The sequence below is a fragment of the Lissotriton vulgaris genome, chromosome 7 (genome assembly GCF_964263255.1).
Source record: "Lissotriton vulgaris chromosome 7, aLisVul1.2, whole genome shotgun sequence".
Classification (NCBI taxonomy): Eukaryota; Metazoa; Chordata; class Amphibia; order Caudata; family Salamandridae; genus Lissotriton; species Lissotriton vulgaris.
Genome location: NC_141695.1, coordinates 439372852 through 439396296, shown reverse-complemented (window position 1 = coordinate 439396296; position 23445 = coordinate 439372852). Strand labels below are relative to the sequence as shown.

At 48.0% G+C, this 23445-nt stretch overlaps 1 protein-coding gene across 12 annotated transcripts in view; it reads left to right on the top strand.

Annotated features, from left to right (window-relative positions):
• EPN1 (epsin 1) overlaps positions 1 to 23445 on the top strand; it is a 371704-nt gene that overhangs the window by 140163 nt on the left and 208096 nt on the right. For all 12 annotated transcript variants that reach the window (XM_086930437.1, XM_086930433.1, XM_086930440.1 and 9 more), the window contains exon 4: positions 6071 to 6320. In XM_086930437.1, coding sequence (XP_086786563.1) covers positions 6071 to 6320 — 250 coding nt within the window. The remainder of the gene's footprint in view (positions 1 to 6070; positions 6321 to 23445) is intronic.

The following is a 23445-nucleotide window of genomic DNA, read 5'->3' as shown; positions in this document are numbered from 1 at the left end:
GACACTTTAAAACCTTGTCTCTTTTGGTTTTCCCTTTAAAGCAAAATAATCTCTCGGCATTGCTGTGTCTGTGGGGGGGGAGGGTAGGAGCAGCAGCCTTTGATGTGGTGTGCGAGGCGGATGGGGGTGGTGGGCGGCGGAGCAGGGGAGTGAGCAAGTGGGAGGGACAGGAATGAAGCCCTCGGTACCTGACAGTGAATACGGGTGGGAGATATCTAACATGCCAATCATAAGTCGTGCATTTTTTGTATTTTTCACGTGTCACATGAATGCTACATGTGTGTCATGTCGTTTCCGGCTTTGGAGCCAACACCGGATATGGAAGTCATTATAAATTGGAAAAAGATGGAACACTATAACACAAATGTTCAGACGTGTCCACGGGTGAATGCGCAACTCGGAAAAGAGCTGTCTGTTGGTCTTGCTCTCTAATAATGGGCATTTCAAAAGTTGAATCCTTATTAAGGGCAGCAAAACAGGTTTGCAAACAATTGGGAATAATCATCCACCTCCTCAGATTCTCAGACATTGTGGATTCAAATATTATTTCATCTGGATCTGTCGCTGGGTCAGCACATTTCTCCCATAGCAGGATAATTTCATTTTTCATTTAAGCACCTTTTCAAGTTCCTGGCTTATCGCTTTAATGCTGTCTTTGTTGGTGCCTACTCTTTCGCCCGGTTCATGGATGTCATTGGTGACATCGGATGAGCCAGAGGTCGGAGCTTCTCAGGTGAACAGGATTTAGTCACCTACAGGAAGTAGTCGTGCTAATGCGCGTGGTTGTCATAGCCCAGTATGCAAAGCAAAGCCGGCTGGGGCATGATTCTGCCTCAACCAAGGGATAAAATAATTGTGTGCACTAAATTGACGACGTAATCCACTACAGGAACATGTATTGGGTGCTACAGAGAGGGAAGTACTGGCTTTCGTGCACTAGTGATCGAGACCTATTGCAGGGAGAATAGAGGTAGATTAAGCCCTTGCTGTGGGATTGTGTCATTGGAAGTCCTCCAAACTGGTCCCACGATGTAGTTTGTTGACAGCTTAGGCCAACACATTTATTCTCTACCAGATGGTCCCTCACTCCGCCAGATATGCGCAGCACACATGGTTTGCCTCGCTATTGTACGTCTTGAGTGTGAAAAAGGGATTGGAGTGTCAGCACAATTAAAATTAACCGCACTACAGAAAATTGAAAACATAGAGACCGTGTAGTGAGTGTGAAAGTGAAAAACTGAATTTATTAACAAGTTTAAACGAGACCCAGAGGAGGCTATCTTAAAAAAATATATATGTATATATATTGGGCAGGCTGGTGGCCTGAGAAGCGTCCGTGAAGCAGGGGGCGGGGAGATGAACCCTTTGATGTAGCTCACGGCCTGGCGGCCGTGAAAAAAAGCAATTAGGGGGAAGGAGAAGTGAGGCCAGCGCGCACTGCGCACGCTGTTCCGGAAGCCTGTGGTAGGGAGGCTAAGGTTCTTTATGGCACTGTTGATAGGAACTAGCTGCCACTTTGCCCTGGGGGCCAATAGTCCACGGCCAGGATAGCATGGAGATTTAAATTAGGCTGATAATCCTGCTAGCAGCCTGGCTTTCATGGTTTTATTAGATCTTTCCCGGAGACCCGGGAGACACCAAACAGGATGAAAGTTTGGAAAATAAGGATATGTTTACAGAGGCTTCAAAAAAGTCCATGATTTAAGCGAGAGTGAGGAGGTAGCCAGGACTCGTTTAATCAATAGAATCACTGGTCCATGATCCACAGATTTACCTACTTGGGCAGTTTTTGTTCAAATTTGTTTGAGAATTTTATATAATGACAGGATGATATGGGGTCGTCTGTGCCTCAACAGAGTATCATGGCATGCCTACATGTGCAGATTTCTTTGCTTTGAAATAAAGGCTTGAGGAGACTCCTCCTCTCTATAGCCAACTCGGAGCAAATGCAGGTTAAGTGTAGAAGATTCTCTTTGCTTCCCCCGAATAAGCGGCACCCTCCATTCCCGGTGTATTTCCATGCTGGTTTTTCCGCTAAGGATGGGGGCAGCCCAGGCGACGCTGCAGTAGTTTAAGTTTCAGTTGGTGCTTGTAGGTGCAGGCTAGATACGATCCCCATGACAATTTGGAGCAGCTGTTGATGACCGCCCAGGCTTGACTATTTTTGTGCGAACTTTTTTTTGGCGAACTCTTCTGTGTCCTTTAAGAAAGAGATTTTAGCCGTTGCGGAGTTCACTAGATTTTTAAAGACATTATATAAAGATGGCAATGCTCAGAGGTTTTCAAGATGCAGGTTATTTAGCGATTGGTCCAAGAATTCTTTAAGACTATTACTGCAGCCATCTTTAATAATTGCAAATCACGTTGTTTGGCATTGTTCAGCTCCCCGGCAACCCTAATCTACAGTTTCTCCGTGACCCCCTTCCCACCCCCTCCCCCCCCCCTCCGGAACCTGCCCACCATTCAGTGACTACATCATTGACTTCATCGCTCCACACGCTCTCGCCTCCACAGACTACATCCTCTTTGGCGACCCCAACTTTCAACTAGACAACCTCAACTACAAAAATCTCACCCCTGCTGGAGAACCTCGCCACCATCTGACTCAAACAACGGGTCATCTCACTTCTCCAACCTACTCTGCAGTACACACGGTCTACCCCATCTTCTCTGCCAGCGACATCACCTTCAGGCATACCACTGAGCTCTCATGAACGGACCACTGCTGCGTCCACTTCTCCTTCACCAAACCCACTGTACACCACCACAGCCAGCGCTACCCTTAAAGAAGTTGGAAAAAGGTCACCAAAGAGACAGATGCTAACACTGCAGCTGGCAACCTCAACCGTTGGATCTCCCACTCAAGATCATGAAGAGCGTCCACTTCGGAGCACCCATGAACCCCTGTGCGCATCATATCTTCAACAGAGCCGGCACCACCATCGCATTTAAACTGTGTCACACCATCAACAGCTCTATCAATTCGGCCACCTTCCCGGAAGACTGGAAAAACTTGGATCAATCCCTTGCTGAAGAAACCCTTTGCTGACCAGATGGCCCTCAAGAACTTCAGACCCATCTCTCTCTTCTACCCTTTCCAGCCAAGATCGAGCAGGCCATCAGCCCACAACTTTCCGAGTTCATCGAAGCGAACCGCATCCTGGACCTCTCTCAATCCGGCTTCTGAAGCAAACACAGCACTGTGAGCACCCTCCTCGCCGCTAGAGACGACGTCCACACCCTAAACTGAGGCGAAACTGCAGCCTTCGTCCTCCTGGACTTCTCAGCCGCTTTCGATAGTTTCTCACCGCACCCTTTGCACAAGACTTCACGACGCCGGCATCCATGATAAGCCCTGGAATGGATCTGCTCCTTCCTCACCAGCCGAACACAGAGTCTGTCTACCACCATTTCTCTCTGAACCCACAGAGATCAGCTGCCTAGTGGCTCAGGGCTCCTCCCTAAGTCCCGCTTTTTTCAGCATCTACATCTACATGACCCCGCTTGCAGCCATCGTCTGGAATTGTGGACTCAACATTGTCTCCTACAACGGCGACACCCAGCTGATTCTCTCCCTCACCAACAAACCCACAGTATCCTGTTTTGAAAGCTGTTCTGGACTAAAGGCTGTCGTCACCTGGATGAAGAACATCTGCCTCAGGCTCAACTCTGAGAAGACCGGATGCTTCCTTATGGGGGCCCCACCACCTCCGCCTGGGACAAAACCTGGTAGCCTGCAGCAGTTTGAACTACCTCGAACACACATGGAACCTCAACATCATGCTGGACTCGTCGTGAGCTACCAGATCAACGCAGTCTCATCCTCCTTCCACACGCTACACCTAGGGTCCATAAAGACGGTCATCCAATCACTCATCAGCAACAGAATGGACTACGGCAACTCTCTACACCAGCATCACCCAGAAACGACTCCAGAACTGCAGAACATTCAGAACTCCTCCGCCAGACTCATCCTCAACATCCTCCATCGCAGCCACATCACCAGCCGCCTGAGGGACCTCCACTGGCTCCCAGTCAACAAAAGAATCACACTTCAGGCTCCGCACACACGCCTGCAAAGCCCTACATGACACGGGACCTGCATACCTTAACCACTGCCTCGCATTCATCGCACCTACCAGAGACTTCTGCTCTGCCCCAGGCTCCCGTCCCACCTATCCGCAAGACTACGGCCGGAGGAAGATCTTTCCCCTACCTCGCAACAAAGGCCTGGAACACCCTGCCTCTCCACTTCAGGTGGTCACCATCACTGCCTCAAATCAGGAAGGACCTCAAGACCTGGCTCTTCGACTGAACCAGAGCGCCTTCAATGGACCCGCAGTTAAACCCCCCTTTCTTCCCCCTTAGCGCCTTGGGACCCTTGCGGGTGAGTAGTTGCACTTTATAAACCCTGAATGATTGATTGATTGATTGACTGACACATGCATTGTATTTTGGGGTAACTCTCTGAAAAAAGCAGTTATGTATGAATTTAAAAAAAAACATTTTATTTTCATTATAATACACGTAGAGTAGAGCAATTTATAGAGTATATTGGACATAGTGTAACACGCAGTAATTCCGTACACTATGAGTAGTAATGCGAATACAGTTGTGCCCATCCCAGCGCCATATAGTTGCCGAATTTCACCCCCACAGTGGAAGCGTTCTTATGGCGTGCCTGTTTTCAGGTCATCATGCACTCAAGTCCAAATCTGAGTCTGTGGGTGGAGGGGCACATATATTTCCCCGAAGTTGTTCCATTTCCCCTACACATGCGTCCTGTGTTGCGCAATGTTCTTTTTGGCTAGAGTGAGGTCGAGTGTTGCCCAATCCTGAGCCTTATGGTTTAGATCTATGGACTCCCACACATTATTCGGGCACATCCGCGGTTCTGGGGGTACCTCAAAACCACACACCTGGGTAATTGTCGTCATAACCGCCCTCCAGTATTGTGTAATGAGGGGACACTCCCATATCGTGTGGAAGAAAGTACCCGTGAGCCCGCAGCCCCTCTGGCAAATTGGCGTGTCTGCCCTCCCTATAGGGCGAACAGCAGTGGGGAGAGGACAGCCCTGCCTAGTCCCTCGCCCCAGTGGAAAGTCCTCCGATATGCGTCCATTTACCACTACCTGCGCCCGTGGCTGCGTGTAGAGCAGCTGTATCCAGGTGCAAAATTTCGGTCCAAAACCAAAATGTTGCAGTACCGCAAATAGGAAGGGCCATTCTTCCCAATCAAAGGCCATACTGTCATCTAGCGAGAAAATCACCGCCTCCTCTTGAATATATGGCCCTCGAGCCAGTAAGAATGAAATTCTTGAGTTGAAGCTCAGTCACTGGTAAATAAATGTTGTATCCTTTTCCGTTGTTTCTTTCGGAATTAGCGGAACATACAGCCTTCTCTTGTGATGATCTTGTTGATAGAAGTACTAGTCGATATTCATCAATAAACCTCTTCCTTTTGACATCCTTTACAAAGTTTACATGCTGGTGTTTAAATCCATGTGAAGCCTCGCTTTCATTTTCCTTGCTCCGCCAATCTCCTCCTACTCACTTGGTCACAACCCAAAAACATCTGTACCAAACTTGCCGCCCCCCCTCTATACTGGTATACTTCGATGTAGTTCTTCGAGATCATGACACACCTCTTCTTTGGAACAGCCTACCTATTTCAATATATTATTTACAACCATCAGTAGTACCACCTTCATCACAGCTTTTACTGCCATCACATTTAATCTTAATAGTCTCACAACTCTGATCGCCCCCATGACTAATTTAACCTTTCAAAGACTGTCATAACTGAACTGCAATTATTTTAAGGGCCTTTTGCTATTTATTTCTTTGTTTGTACATACTATATGGTGTAAAACTTATGTTTCAGGAGATCTTCAAGTAAATTTGTGAGTGGAGATTAGGCATTGTTGGCTTTCTTTTTCACATGTTGCCATCAATGGTGTCCTCTGGGAGTAGGCTCCTTGGTCACTGTAGTTGAACATGTTAGTTTGGATGGTAACAGTTGAAGATATCTCTTGACTGCGTAACCTAGAAATCGTGTTATTTTTTCCAGGCCATGACTTTGATGGAGTATTTGATAAAGACCGGCTCAGAACGGGTTGCTCAGCAATGTAAGGAGAACATCTATGCCATTCAGACACTGAAGGACTTTCAATATGTGGACAGAGATGGGAAAGACCAGGGTGTGAACGTTCGGGAGAAAGCCAAGCAGTTGGTTTCACTGTTGAAGGATGATGAGAGACTTAAAGAAGAGAGAACACATGCACTGAAGACTAAGGAGAAGCTGGCTCAAACCTCCACGTGTAAGTACAGGGTACATGTATGTTTGCACAATGGGAAGGAGAACAGTCCACTGCTGATATTTACTAAGAGTATGGGACTGTGCTTTGCTTATGAATAAAGGTATAATGCTTGAAAACTCTGAGAATGGGTCAAATAGCTTTCTTATTTATGTCACCGTGAAGATGAACATTAGTCGGCTTAACTGTGAGTAATTATGTTCTCCATCTGGGAATCCCCATTGATGATTAGCACTGAATGGTCCCAACATTTTGTGAGATTTCAGAGAATTTTTATGTTTTGTTACAAAATATTGGCATAGAAACCTTTTGTTAGAAATGTCAGTTCGTAAAAAGCAGTTTATGTTGGATAATTTTAGTTTAGACGCTACATTAGAAAAAAATGACAAGCAAAACTTTTTAGGTCTCGCCTTTACCATTCCGCAGGAATGGGAAATGGGGAGAATTCAAGTCGGCAAAATCCACTTCAAACCACGGGCTTTCAGCCGCGGTTTTCTTTAAGTTCACGTGAATCACGTGATTAAACATGCACGTGCATCGGCAGCATTTCTCCTGCAGGCTCGCAAAAGGCTCTCCTCCCTCCCCACATCAAAGGCATCAATCACCCTCCCACAGGCTTCCCCAGGGCTGCCCCGCCCCCTGCTTCACAGCCAGGCCATCTGTTCCCTGCCAGACCTCTCACACCTCCGTCACAGCATGCCTGTGTACTTCAAAGGCTTATCACTCCACACGGCCGGCCGCAGGCCGTGCAACCAGAGCACTTCAGTTGGTGTGCAGCCCCCATCCCAGCACTGCCTTGTTACCCTCAGCAGCCGTGAGTCCCTAAACACTTTTTATATTTAAGTAGCAGCAGCAGCATTTCTCCTGCGCCAGGCTACATCAAAGGCTCTGTTCCACTTTCACCCACACAGCAACACTTACAGACACGCAACGTCACTCACACCCACGCAACGCCACTCACTCACTCACGCAAAGCCACTCACACCCACGCAGTGCCACTTTCACCCACACAGCAACGCCATTCACCCAAGCAACGCCACTCACACACGCAACACAACTCACCCACGCAACACAACTCATCCACGCAACCCCACTCATCCACGCAACCCCACTCATCCACGCAACCCCACTCATCCACGCAACCCCGCTCATCCACGCAACGCCGCTCATCCACGCAACGCCGCTCATCCACGCAACGCCGCTCATCCACGCAACGCCGCTCATCCACGCAACGCCGCTCATCCACGCAACGCCGCTCATCCACGCAACGCCGCTCATCCACGCAACGCCGCTCATCCACGCAACGCCGCTCATCCACGCAACGCCGCTCATCCACGCAACGCCGCTCATCCACGCAACGCCGCTCATCCACGCAACGCCGCTCATCCACGCAACGCCGCTCATCCACGCAACGCCGCTCATCCACGCAACGCCGCTCATCCACGCAACGCCGCTCATCCACGCAACGCCGCTCATCCACGCAACGCCGCTCATCCACGCAACGCCGCTCATCCACGCAACGCCGCTCATCCACCGCTCATCCACGCAACGCCGCTCATCCACCGCTCATCCACGCAACGCCGCTCATCCACGCAACGCCGCTCATCCACGCAACGCCGCTCATCCACGCAACGCCGCTCATCCACGCAACGCCGCTCATCCACGCAACGCCGCTCATCCACGCAACGCCGCTCATCCACGCAACGCCGCTCATCCACGCAACGCCGCTCATCCACGCAACGCCGCTCATCCACGCAACGCCGCTCATCCACGCAACGCCGCTCATCCACGCAACGCCGCTCATCCACGCAACGCCGATCATCCACGCAACGCCGCTCATCCACCGCTCATCCACGCAACGCCGCTCATCCGCCGCTCATCCACGCAACGCCGCTCATCCACGCAACGCCGCTCATCCACGCAACGCCGCTCATCCACGCAACGCCGCTCATCCACGCAACGCCGCTCATCCACGCAACGCCGCTCATCCACGCAACGCCGCTCATCCACGCAACGCCGCTCATCCACGCAACGCCGCTCATCCACGCAACGCCGCTCATCCACGCAACGCCGCTCATCCACGCAACGCCGCTCATCCACGCAACGCCGCTCATCCACGCAACGCCGCTCATCCACGCAACGCCGCTCATCCACGCAACGCCGCTCATCCACGCAACGCCGCTCATCCACGCAACGCCGCTCATCCACGCAACGCCGCTCACGCCCACGCAACGCCGCTCACGCCCACGCCGCGCCACTCGCCCGCACGCAGCGCCACTCGCCCGCACGCAGCGCCACTCGCCCGCACGCAGCGCCACTCGCCCGCACGCAGCGCCACTCGCCCGCACGCAGCGCCACTCGCCCACACGCAGCGCCACTCACCCACACGCAGCGCCACTCACCCACACGCAGCGCCACTTTCACCCACACTGTGCAGTGCACAATAGGTCTCGCAGTAGGAAAGTTGGAGCTATTGGTTTTGTAAATGACAAAGCCCTTTATGTTTTTAAAGTGAAAACAAAAATAAAAGGCATTGTTATTTGCAATTGTAATAGCTCCAACTTTCTTACTGCGAGACCTATTGGCAACGCCAGTGCTTGTTTTAAAGTTCAGCTTCAGAGAAGCTAGATAACTGATACTACTTCTCCTTTAAGGAGGCATAGACCACCAATATGCAATAATGCATTATCCGTGGCAGTTGCACCAATTTATTTCTGGCTATTACTAACCGAATCCTGGAGCAGAGAAACACAGAGCTCTACCATTCTTTAAAAAAAAAATGTTTCTATTCATTCTTTCTTCTAAGGCAGCAGTGTTCGTTTTTCTGTTTCCCAGCTGAATGTATATATTTAATTGTTTAACTAAATACCAGCACTTTCTGTGGAAGGGATTAATGCCCAGTAAGGTGTGCGAGGACACTCAAAGATAGGAAATAAATTCTGTCTTCATGAGAACCATAAGAGATGGCTGGTTTCTGCAGAGATTGGAGAGACGACTTTCTCCTGTCCCTAAAGATTCTCACAGAGAAGAAAAGAGATTTAAAGCAGAACAGAGTCCATTATCTTGGTCAAAGTCAAGATTTAGTACATTGAGAATAATCACAGTAACCACTTGTCAAGGGCTATGTTACCATTGAGACAACTGTAAGAGAGAATCTCACCTTTGTAACTACCTATTCACCCTTCTTAGATGTCTAACATTTGCCCAAATCAATATATTCAGCGTAGGTTTTGATGCACAAGTTAAAGCGAAGAGTGCCTAATATAGTAGACTAGAACAGTTTCACCTGTTGTTGGCCTGCCTTCCTCCTCCTCTGCGGAGATCACCCATGCATGGTCCTAGAGTAGCTCATATTCATGTCTGTCCTATCCCTGTGCCACATGTCGTACCTACAATCTCCTATGAGATCCTGACATGGATAGCAAGATCATTAAAACGAAGATCTTGTTCATTAGGTAGACCTCTTTCTGTGGGGTGAAGTCAAAACTCGAGTCTTGATTAGATTAGAATTTGTGAAGTCTTTCTATTGGAGTTTGTGAGATATTCCACGGGAACCACTATAGTTCTAAGGAACCAGGTTCCTTTTACAGTGACACGTAAATGATGCAGTAGAATGCGTAGGTATGTGGCGGTGGCAAGCCTCCTCTATGGTGTTCAATGTTTATGCCCCTCCCCCTTTGAGTGCCTCTTTCTTAGAGATGATTGCACATTTGGTGAATTACCAGAGGGACCTCTGGTTTGGGGTTGGGGGAAATTGGAATGGGGTGATAAAGGGAGCTGAAGGCATATTAAGTGGATCTTGGTGCCCCGGAAAGAGTTCCCCTCCAAAGGCTTATTTTATCGAGGCCTTGGGAATGTATGATATTTGGCACATATTCCATGAGCAAGAGCAGGTCTTCACCTTCTGTTCTGGGGCACACAGTACACCTTTCCATCTCGATTGATTTGTGCTGCCCAAGACTGAAACACAGAAGGTCAAATTGGGACGGATTTTTGCTGAGGGTCTTTCAGATAATTATGCGGCAGAGTTTGGCCTTCAACAGGAACATCAGCGACCGAAGATGAAATGGAGATTGAGCACGTGGTCCCTACGAAATAATGGTGATTCCAAAACCAGGCCGTTCTCCTGCACTTTGCTCCTCCTTTCGTCCCATCTCCTTCCTAAATCTTGAAGTTAAAATCATGGAAAAGGCCATGGCGAACTAGCTTTCTAGGGTGAGTCCCCTCTCTGGTCTTTGGGCGCAGGCCCAATAAAACTTCACGAGGGGTGCCCTCAATCTCCCATTCAGTGGCTGCGTTTAGATTCAGCAGTACATCTCTCCAGAAGGGGGCTATAACTGTACAATTTCAAACCATATGCAGGAAATTTGTCTCTGACACGCTACATCGCAGGCATCTGGTTGATCGCCAATGGTAGATAGCATGTAGTGTTTTTGCAGTCAGATACAACTCATGCATGAAGTTATACTGTAAGAGCTTAGTGTGCGTTTGAATTCACTGCACGTGTCTCCATATGGACCCTGTGCCTGTTGTTTGGTGTCCAATCATCTCCTAAATACTCTTTCCACTTGTTGTGTGCTTTCGGGGTCATTTCTGGAGAATATTCTCGTAAAGCTCTATAGATGTGCGCTATAAGTCTCCATCCCCCGGCGAGATCTAATAGCATGCCCAGTATGCATGAAGGAAGGGGCTCAGCTGGGACAAATCTTGCTCCGTGGGTGGTTTTTTGTTGTATTGTAGGCATTGTCCTAGTCCCAACGCGAATGAGGACTCCCAGTAACCTGTTCTCCAAATTGTCCTCCTAGTCGAACCAATGGAACGCGTACTGAAGGTCGCCTGAAATGTAATACAACTCTAGGTTTGTGAAGTTCAATGCTTCCTTGGTCCCAGGTCTGCTTTAGCACGGTCAGTCCTATTCTCTACTGTTTTGCAGCCCATAATATATCTACTATTGTAATGTCCTGTTCGCTAAAGTAGCTCTGGTTAATATCAGAGAGAGTGCCCTGCAGAATGTAGAGGCGTCATGGCAGCACCACCATTTTCATAAGTTTTGTTCGTCTCATCAATGTAATGGGGAGGTCTATCCAGAACTGGACCAAGGCGTTCAGCCCGCGATCACCTTGCCAGTATTCATGTCCAAGAGTTGTTGTTTCTCAGTAGCTATCCTAATTCCTAGTTAACATACACCCTCTGGACTCCATGGCATTGCAAGCTTTGGAAGCGTTGCGTACTCCATCGTTGACAGACTTCCTAGCGGGAACAACTGAGACTTCTGGGCATTAACTGAGAGTCCATATGCCTCTGCAAAACTCCAACAAGGTCGCCAAGAGTACCGTTATGGCCCCCGCCGGATCATCCATATACACCAGGGCGTCGTCAGCATATAACGTGATCTTGTGTATGGTGTCTCCTACCGGAATCCTCACAGGGCTCCAGTCTCTGCGGCAGCATAGCCGCCAGCGGTTCCATTGCAAATAGCAGCGGCGACAGGGCAGTCCTATCTCGTGCCACGGTGCAGTGAAAAAGCTGCAGAAATGAAGCCACCTGTCTGGACTCTGGCTCGAGGATTGGTATGCAATAACTAGCCATAGAATATACTTGGGCCCAAAGCCCATTCTGTCTAAGACCTGCTAAATATTGCCACACCAACAAAATCAAATGCCTGCTCTGTGTCAAGGAATGCTAGCCGATAGCGACCTTCTTGTATTCTAGGGGCGTGGAGGACGTGAAACAGTCTGCGTAAATTATGCATGGTTCTCCTCTTACGGATAAACCCACACTGGTCTTTGTGCACGAGGGTGGGTAGATGAGGGAGAATCAACAGGCCACTCAGGACCTCAATATCCACATTTAACATGGAAAGCAGTCTAAAAGACGTTGTTTCCTCCACTGCCTTGCCTAGTTTCGGCATCAGCGCCATAAGCGCCTCACCCATAGTGTCCGGGAGGCGTCCAAGTTGATGCGCTTCATGGTACTCCTCCAGTAGTTCATCAACCCCCAGATCAGCATACTTGTGGTGGAATTCTGCTGAGAGGCCATCAGCTCCTGGTATCTTTGCTGTTTTCTGATGTCTCAGCCGCTAGAATCTCCTCTTTGATCATATTTGCATCAAGTGCCTCCCTCTCCTCTGAGTGGGGAGAGGTCCATTCCGCTTGAAAGTCTGCCCCAGCTCCTTGTGGCGTCCTTTCTTTCTCTGCATATATTCTCTCATGGTGGGCTCGCAACACTTTGTTTATAGCTACTTGTGAGGTGATCAATTTATCTCCCGAATCTCGTAAGGCCAATATGGGCTCCGTGATTCCTGCTGCCTCGTCAGCCTTGCCATCATGGCTCTTGTTATCCCCCTCTGCATGAAGTCTGTCTATAAGCAGTGTATGTATATTTTTACAGTCTATGCCATTCATCTAGCACTGCCCTGCAGGTGCACCTCTATTCGTACAGCCTCTGAAGCCGAGGCTGCAGTGTCTTTTCTATGTCTGAGAGCTTGACCCCATTCTTTTCTAAGTTGCGCATCAGTTGTTGATTTACCCCGTACATGGTGTGCAAGCACACCCCTCAAAGCACCACTTCCATGTCATCCAAGTTGTGGACTCTACCGCCGGACCTACCTCAAATCGCCTAAAAATTATGATCAAGTGCCTCCCGGACAGTGGCGGCAAACGGCAGGCCTTTCAACGCCTCTGCCTGCAAACGCCACAGTGGCACTGCAGGATGTATTTGTCCCGCTGCCAGTGATATTAACAGTGGGGCGGGTCAGAAATGTATCTCGCCAGACAGGTTGGAGAGTCCTGAAGTAAGGAGATAGTAATCTACGCTGCTATATGTACTTACAGCAGGTGCATAACAAGAGAATACTTTAGAGCCTGGGTGTCTATCCCTCCACATATCTAATAGGCAAAAGTTCTGCATTAATATTTGTAGTTGGGCAGTCATATGGGGCTTCATTTGGGCCTTTGGAGGTTCATGATCTAATGTCGCATCTAGCACACAATTGCAAGCACCAGCAAACCTTTTCAGCTGGGATTAAGGGGGCATCCACCTAAGTACAAAAGTGTGGACCGTCAATATTAGGAGCATATACATTCATAAAACAAACAGATCTCTTGTCCATCCAGAACTCCATACAGCACCACAGAGCGGCCCTCTGGGTCCACCGGTTGTCCTGTGTTGAAATGGCACCCAAATCATGACCTTCCCCTTGCAAAGCTGAATATGATGTGACATATAGTAGTCCTCTCCAGCTTGTACGTAGACTGGGAACACAAGCCCCCCACAAATGCGTCTCTTGCAAAAAGGCAACCGAAAGCTAATATAGTTTGAGGTATACATGTACTCTGGTGTTTTTCTAGTTGGGCCAGTCCCCTGACATTCTACGTCAGGAATTTAAATGTCATCTCAGCCATCCTAGAAATTAGTCTGGATCTCAACAGGCCATTCCTAATCCTTCAAAATCCGCACACAAGAGCTGTCCTATGCCCTGGAAAATTGGACCAGATACAGAACTCACACCATGGACAGTGCCGCAAACCCTTACCACCTTGTAACAAGAGGGACATAAACCAGTAGATCCCACACCCAATGCGGCCAATCCAAAGGTCTTAGTAAGAAACAACTAAAATGCAATGCTAGGGGAGCCGGGAAAGAAAGCACCCGTAGCACCGTCGCGGCCTAATGAGCCCTGGTCCCTACATCTTTAAGCTGTCCGCCCTCACCCATCTTGTCAAAGAGGAAAGTAACAGTCATATACTACATTATACTACATTCACCACTATTGTAACCTCACCCCCGGCATAACAAGCAACATACACATCTCGATTACATCATGTGCAGAATTAGCCTACACCTTTTTATAGCATGTGTCAAAGTTCGGTAGCTGGACTCCGAATGAAGGAATGCAATAACATAAGTTTCCGTCAGGGTCCCTATAAAGGGCCCTGGTGGGACTCCCATCAAACGTCATATCCCCTCAGTACTCACTGCGCACCAGATAGGAGAAAGTTATAGTAGACCCTCGTCCATGCTGTCCATGCCGTAGTCTGGGCCACTTTGTCTATCCATGTGGGATGTCTTATTGCTGATATGGTCTTTATATGCAGCAGTGTACCATTGGTGCACACCACTATGCAGACCAGCCTGGTCTGGAAACCAGCCTGTGCACGCCTCCCATGCTTTCTCTGCTACTGTGACGACTTTAGTTTCACCACCAGGGTCAGTTTCGCAGTTCTCTCTGAACCCTGAGTAGAAGCCTCCAGTAAGGTGTATGCCCATTCAGAGGCCTATGATGCTGTGAACAAAGTGTACCTTTCCCTGGTAGGCCACCCAGAGCTTCGCTGGGAACCCAAAAGCCTTCCGGCTCTGAACAGGGCCATTCAAAAACGGGCACCAAGCCGAAAGCTTCGGGATCGAAGTCAAAGACCGGCTCTCCCCACCCCCTTCAATGCCGAAAACAACTTTGGATCCGAAATCCTCGACATCCAAAATCCCGGACCTCCAATTCTGGCACCAACATTTTGGACGTGGTTCCTTTTGACACTCCTTCTACCGCAGAGGGTCCAAAAATGCCTCCTCAGATACTAATACCACCACCACTTATAAAGGCAACAATCAACCTTTCTAATACAGGGGGGTACAAGGCACTTGTGTCTGTTGTCGGGCAACAGCAAATACCACGCCCACCGAACAATGCAGTGCCTTTGCAACGCGGGTATTGCATCTGAACCACGCATTCCATTTACTGCGCAAGTCGTTACAGTGACCTGCGTTAGGTTAAGTGGGGTTGGACTTTTTCCAGATATTTTTATTGTTTATTCAGTACAATTTATAACCATCATTATCACTACATTATGTGCATCAACCTCCCTTCATGAATCCCCTATATGGACATCGAATTCAGTCTCGTCCCCACGCAGATTAATAAGCATCAATCTCCATGCTACCAGATATGTATTTCATCCTGACCTCATCAGCCACTGCACATTCAGACATATCTCGCAGCCATTCCTTATATCCGGATGGTTGGGCGTTCAACCATTTAATGGCTATCCTCATCTTTGCCAGCACTAAACCTAACATAAAAAATTTGTGGCCATTTTTTTTTTTTTTTGCGGTGTTTGGGCGCAGGCCCAATAAAACTTCACGAGGGGTGCCCTCAATCTCCCATTCAGTGGCTGCGTTTAGATTCAGCAGTACATCTCTCCAGAAGGGGGCTATAACTGTACAATTTCAAACCATATGCAGGAAATTTGTCTCTGACACGCTACATCGCAGGCATCTGGTTGATCGCCAATGGTAGATAGCATGTAGTGTTTTTGCAGTCAGATACAACTCATGCATGAAGTTATACTGTAAGAGCTTAGTGTGCGTTTGAATTCACTGCACGTGTCTCCATATGGACCCTGTGCCTGTTGTTTGGTGTCCAATCATCTCCTAAATACTCTTTCCACTTGTTGTGTGCTTTCGGGGTCATTTCTGGAGAATATTCTCGTAAAGCTCTATAGATGTGCGCTATAAGTCTCCATCCCCCGGCGAGATCTAATAGCATGCCCAGTATGCATGAAGGAAGGGGCTCAGCTGGGACAAATCTTGCTCCGTGGGTGGTTTTTTGTTGTATTGTAGGCATTGTCCTAGTCCCAACGCGAATGAGGACTCCCAGTAACCTGTTCTCCAAATTGTCCTCCTAGTCGAACCAATGGAACGCGTACTGAAGGTCGCCTGAAATGTAATACAACTCTAGGTTTGTGAAGTTCAATGCTTCCTTGGTCCCAGGTCTGCTTTAGCACGGTCAGTCCTATTCTCTACTGTTTTGCAGCCCATAATATATCTACTATTGTAATGTCCTGTTCGCTAAAGTAGCTCTGGTTAATATCAGAGAGAGTGCCCTGCAGAATGTAGAGGCGTCATGGCAGCACCACCATTTTCATAAGTTTTGTTCGTCTCATCAATGTAATGGGGAGGTCTATCCAGAACTGGACCAAGGCGTTCAGCCCGCGATCACCTTGCCAGTATTCATGTCCAAGAGTTGTTGTTTCTCAGTAGCTATCCTAATTCCTAGTTAACATACACCCTCTGGACTCCATGGCATTGCAAGCTTTGGAAGCGTTGCGTACTCCATCGTTGACAGACTTCCTAGCGGGAACAACTGAGACTTCTGGGCATTAACTGAGAGTCCATATGCCTCTGCAAAACTCCAACAAGGTCGCCAAGAGTACCGTTATGGCCCCCGCCGGATCATCCATATACACCAGGGCGTCGTCAGCATATAACGTGATCTTGTGTATGGTGTCTCCTACCGGAATCCTCACAGGGCTCCAGTCTCTGCGGCAGCATAGCCGCCAGCGGTTCCATTGCAAATAGCAGCGGCGACAGGGCAGTCCTATCTCGTGCCACGGTGCAGTGAAAAAGCTGCAGAAATGAAGCCACCTGTCTGGACTCTGGCTCGAGGATTGGTATGCAATAACTAGCCATAGAATATACTTGGGCCCAAAGCCCATTCTGTCTAAGACCTGCTAAATATTGCCACACCAACAAAATCAAATGCCTGCTCTGTGTCAAGGAATGCTAGCCGATAGCGACCTTCTTGTATTCTAGGGGCGTGGAGGACGTGAAACAGTCTGCGTAAATTATGCATGGTTCTCCTCTTACGGATAAACCCACACTGGTCTTTGTGCACGAGGGTGGGTAGATGAGGGAGAATCAACAGGCCACTCAGGACCTCAATATCCACATTTAACATGGAAAGCAGTCTAAAAGACGTTGTTTCCTCCACTGCCTTGCCTAGTTTCGGCATCAGCGCCATAAGCGCCTCACCCATAGTGTCCGGGAGGCGTCCAAGTTGATGCGCTTCATGGTACTCCTCCAGTAGTTCATCAACCCCCAGATCAGCATACTTGTGGTGGAATTCTGCTGAGAGGCCATCAGCTCCTGGTATCTTTGCTGTTTTCTGATGTCTCAGCCGCTAGAATCTCCTCTTTGATCATATTTGCATCAAGTGCCTCCCTCTCCTCTGAGTGGGGAGAGGTCCATTCCGCTTGAAAGTCTGCCCCAGCTCCTTGTGGCGTCCTTTCTTTCTCTGCATATATTCTCTCATGGTGGGCTCGCAACACTTTGTTTATAGCTACTTGTGAGGTGATCAATTTATCTCCCGAATCTCGTAAGGCCAATATGGGCTCCGTGATTCCTGCTGCCTCGTCAGCCTTGCCATCATGGCTCTTGTTATCCCCCTCTGCATGAAGTCTGTCTATAAGCAGTGTATGTATATTTTTACAGTCTATGCCATTCATCTAGCACTGCCCTGCAGGTGCACCTCTATTCGTACAGCCTCTGAAGCCGAGGCTGCAGTGTCTTTTCTATGTCTGAGAGCTTGACCCCATTCTTTTCTAAGTTGCGCATCAGTTGTTGCTTTACCCCGTACATGGTGTGCAAGCACACCCCTCAAAGCACCACTTCCATGTCATCCAAGTTGTGGACTCTACCGCCGGACCTACCTCAAATCGCCTAAAAATTATGATCAAGTGCCTCCCGGACAGTGGCGGCAAACGGCAGGCCTTTCAACGCCTCTGCCTGCAAACGCCACAGTGGCACTGCAGGATGTATTTGTCCCGCTGCCAGTGATATTAACAGTGGGGCGGGTCAGAAATGTATCTCGCCAGACAGGTTGGAGAGTCCTGAAGTAAGGAGATAGTAATCTACGCTGCTATATGTACTTACAGCAGGTGCATAACAAGAGAATACTTTAGAGCCTGGGTGTCTATCCCTCCACATATCTAATAGGCAAAAGTTCTGCATTAATATTTGTAGTTGGGCAGTCATATGGGGCTTCATTTGGGCCTTTGGAGGTTCATGATCTAATGTCGCATCTAGCACACAATTGCAATCACCAGCAAACCTTTTCAGCTGGGATTAAGGGGGCATCCACCTAAGTACAAAAGTGTGGACCGTCAATATTAGGAGCATATACATTCATAAAACAAACAGATCTCTTGTCCATCCAGAACTCCATACAGCACCACAGAGCGGCCCTCTGGGTCCACCGGTTGTCCTGTGTTGAAATGGCACCCAAATCATGACCTTCCCCTTGCAAAGCTGAATATGATGTGACATATAGTAGTCCTCTCCAGCTTGTACGTAGACTGGGAACACAAGCCCCCCACAAATGCGTCTCTTGCAAAAAGGCAACCGAAAGCTAATATAGTTTGAGGTATACATGTACTCTGGTGTTTTTCTAGTTGGGCCAGTCCCCTGACATTCTACGTCAGGAATTTAAATGTCATCTCAGCCATCCTAGAAATTAGTCTGGATCTCAACAGGCCATTCCTAATCCTTCAAAATCCGCACACAAGAGCTGTCCTATGCCCTGGAAAATTGGACCAGATACAGAACTCACACCATGGACAGTGCCGCAAACCCTTACCACCTTGTAACAAGAGGGACATAAACCAGTAGATCCCACACCCAATGCGGCCAATCCAAAGGTCTTAGTAAGAAACAACTAAAATGCAATGCTAGGGGAGCCGGGAAAGAAAGCACCCGTAGCACCGTCGCGGCCTAATGAGCCCTGGTCCCTACATCTTTAAGCTGTCCGCCCTCACCCATCTTGTCAAAGAGGAAAGTAACAGTCATATACTACATTATACTACATTCACCACTATTGTAACCTCACCCCCGGCATAACAAGCAACATACACATCTCGATTACATCATGTGCAGAATTAGCCTACACCTTTTTATAGCATGTGTCAAAGTTCGGTAGCTGGACTCCGAATGAAGGAATGCAATAACATAAGTTTCCGTCAGGGTCCCTATAAAGGGCCCTGGTGGGACTCCCATCAAACGTCATATCCCCTCAGTACTCACTGCGCACCAGATAGGAGAAAGTTATAGTAGACCCTCGTCCATGCTGTCCATGCCGTAGTCTGGGCCACTTTGTCTATCCATGTGGGATGTCTTATTGCTGATATGGTCTTTATATGCAGCAGTGTACCATTGGTGCACACCACTATGCAGACCAGCCTGGTCTGGAAACCAGCCTGTGCACGCCTCCCATGCTTTCTCTGCTACTGTGACGACTTTAGTTTCACCACCAGGGTCAGTTTCGCAGTTCTCTCTGAACCCTGAGTAGAAGCCTCCAGTAAGGTGTATGCCCATTCAGAGGCCTATGATGCTGTGAACAAAGTGTACCTTTCCCTGGTAGGCCACCCAGAGCTTCGCTGGGAACCCAAAAGCCTTCCGGCTCTGAACAGGGCCATTCAAAAACGGGCACCAAGCCGAAAGCTTCGGGATCGAAGTCAAAGACCGGCTCTCCCCACCCCCTTCAATGCCGAAAACAACTTTGGATCCGAAATCCTCGACATCCAAAATCCCGGACCTCCAATTCTGGCACCAACATTTTGGACGTGGTTCCTTTTGACACTCCTTCTACCGCAGAGGGTCCAAAAATGCCTCCTCAGATACTAATACCACCACCACTTATAAAGGCAACAATCAACCCTCTGCCTCCAAGGGTTACTTCAGAGGGGGTTATAGAGGCAACAATGTCAAAGATAGAGGTAGAGGCTCAAAAACACGCGCTTCCCCCTCCAATACTAAACAGTGACTTGCCTACACGTACCCACCGACCATTTGACACCTGTCGGGATGTGTCTTTCACATTTCCTACCCATCTGGCAGTCGATAACTACAGACAAATAGGTACTAGAAATTATCCATTCTGGTTATTACCTGAGTTCACCAACAATCCTCTAAACATTCCTCCAAGGTCATACAAACTGTTACCAAATCTTTGCACCTCCTGAAACAAGAGGTCAGTCTCTCCTTCTAAAAGAGGCAATAGAGCCTGTACCACTACAGTACCACGGGTCGGGCGTATACTCCTTTTTACTTTCTGATACGCAAAAAGGACGGTTCTCTCAGACCAATTTTGAACCTCCGAGAACTAAATCTTCACATACAGTCAGACCATTTTCACATGGTAACACTTCAACAAGTACTTCTACTTCTGCAACAGGGCGACTTTCTGTCTACTATAGACTTAAAGGACGCCTATTTTCATAATCCAATACATCCCGCTCATCGCAAATTTCTCAGATTTGTGTTAGCGGGCCAACATTACCAGTTCAAAGTACTCCCGTTCGGAGACACCACTGCTCCTAGAGTCTTCACAAAGTGTCTAGCAGGAGTCGCAGCTTACCTGAGGAGACAACACATTCATGTCTTCCCCCTACTTTGACGACTGGCTCATCAAAGCCACTACGTTTTCAAAATGTCTTCCACACACTCACAGGACTCTTCAATTACTACACCAACTGGGGTTCACACTCAAAACTACCTAGGAGCCACTTTAGATACTCCATAGCCTCTGGCCTTTCCCACCGCAGCAAGAATTTGCAACATTCAGGCTCTAGTTCTCCAGTTTAAATCCAATCACTTGCTTTCGTCTTGAGTGTATATGCAACTACTGGGTATGATGGCATCTTGCCTCATGATCGTTCCCCATGCCAGGCTTCACATGCGTCCCCTACAGGAATGCTTAGCGAGTCAGTTAAACTAATCGCAGGGTCTTTTAACCGATCTAGTGTTGGTAAGCGGACGTACTATCTGCAGTGGTGCAACACACAATGTATCCCTAGGACGGCCCTTCATAGACCCATTTCCACCGATAATGCTAATAGCGGAAGCGTCCCTCAGTGGCTGGTGGGGGGGGAAAGGGGGGGACGGGTGGGGGCTCATCTTCAGCACCATACAGTGCAAGGCCTGTGGAGTGAACTGCAAAAATCTCTCTACAAAAACCATATAGAGCTGCTAGCAGTCTTTCTTGCGCTCAAAGCTGGTTGGCAAAGATGTCCTAGTTCGTATCAGACAACAGCTATGTATTACATACAAAAACCAGGGGGGGTGGGACACACTCTCTCCAACTGTCACACTTGGCTCAAGACATTTGGAGGGGAGGCATTCACCACAAAATCTATCTCCTAGCGGAACACCTCCCAGGAGCGAACAATCAGATTGCTGATTTCCTCAGCAGACAGACCGCAAATACACAAATGGGAACTACACCCTCCGGTTCTCCTCCCATACTTTCAAAGTTGGGTAGTCCCTCAGGTAGATCTGTTTGCCACACACCCAAACGCAAAATGCCCAAACTTCGCCTCGAGGTACACACACCCGCGCTCCAAAGGCAAAGCACTATAGATGAACTGGTCAGGGATATATGCCTACGCTTTTCCCACTCATACCATTAGTGGTTCAGAAACTCAGGCAAACATCCCTCACACTGATCCAAGTAGCTCCCACATGGGCTTGTCAACTGTGGTTCTCAACCCTGTTGGAGCGGTCTCTGGTTCCACATCCAAAGCTGCACCTCACATCCAGTCTCCTCACCCAGAGCCATACAGAAATCAGACACCCAGATCCAAAACAACTGATACCGCTCTATCTGGCTCCTGAAGTCATAGTTTGGTTATCTGAATCTCCCATAACACACTATATTTAGGGTTGGGTCAGAGGCCAAAGTTTAAAGACTTTACAGGATATACAGCCCCATGTAAGACATTCAAAAACACAAACAATATCCCGAAGTCTAGTCAAAAGGATCACAAATACTCTTAAACCAAGACTCTAGTGAAATATACAAATAATATACAAAAATTGTATGGATTCCCATCACTCACCATTCCAGGTGACATGCTTCTTCATCAGGGTCTCCTTTTCAAGGCTTCAACTCCATCCTAATGATGGAGGAGCACAAGGATGTTTCAAATGTCAAAACAGATGTGAGCAAGTATGTTAATAGAGTGTATGGGAAAGTGCAGTGCAAACAGTGATGTGAAATCTAAAATTGAGGCGTAATCAGACCCAGAATTTATTATTGTCTGATACGGTCAACGATTAAAAACTGTGCAAAGGAACAGTTTCAACAGATAGCCTTCCATAACTAATCAATAGGTCAACATGTTCCAGCATGAACAGGCAAAAGTCCACCTGATGCCTTCTTCAGGACCTAATTAATATTAGTGCTACTGCAAAGTGATGTGAAATACACAAGTGTGAAAAAGTACCAAAAAAGGATACACTGTGGAACAGTATAACTTTGCAGTTTAGTTCTCACAGCTCTCAATTCTCGTGTCTTTTGAAAGATCTATAAAAGATACAAGAGGTACAAGAAAAGTCTTGGAAAACAATATATTTGTCCCATCAAAAAGTCTATGCACTCAAAATTAACATGTCAGACTAGCCATCTACATAGGCTCTCATCCACCGAGCCTTACCTCAAAAGTGTGGAGAAAATACCTCACCCCACCTGGCAACAACTCAGGAGAAAGGAGGCACTGCTCTAGAAGGGGAACACAATACACCAAAATAAACATTTACATGGTGGATTGTTCACCCTTAACATTCCATTCACATATCTCTATCATCCGTGACACTAAAAGAGCAATGTCACTCTATATTACCACAATACTTTCAATATGTTTACCCCGTAAGGGAAATATCATCCTTGACCATTAGCACCACAGCGTGTGATAGTGCAGTTAATTTAACCCAGAATGTTCAAGGGAAATGTCATCCTTGACCATTAGCACTACAGCATTTAATAGCCCAGTCACTGTAACCCAGTATATTTTGAAACTGTTTAGTACAAAAAACACTTCCTGAAGTTATGTTATGTTATGTTAATTGAATTTTTGAGCGCACAGCTGCCCCAGCAAAAGGGCGTCCCGGCGCTATAACAGGAAAAGGTAACATAACTAACCACACAGACAAAGTAGGGGGTAATTAATAAGACAGAGGAAAAAAATAAGTTATAACAGCTTTCCTGAAGGCCAAAAGGTCTTCTAAAGAGCGAATGTAGACAGGGAGTGCGTTCCACAATTTGGAGGCCAACACCGTAAACGATCGGCCACCTAGTCTACATTTTTGGAAACGAGGAACAAGTGCCAGATTTTGGCCGGCAGAACGAAGGCTGCGCGAAGGGGTGTACGAAGTCAGAAGGTGCTGGAGAATGGTGGGAGTGTCAGTTTTAAGAATTTTAAACGCAAAGCAAAGGGTCTTAAACTCTATGCGTCTAATTACTGGTAGCCAGTGCAATTTGAAGATTGTACTGCGGGCTGAGCAGAAGCGCGGCAAGCCCACC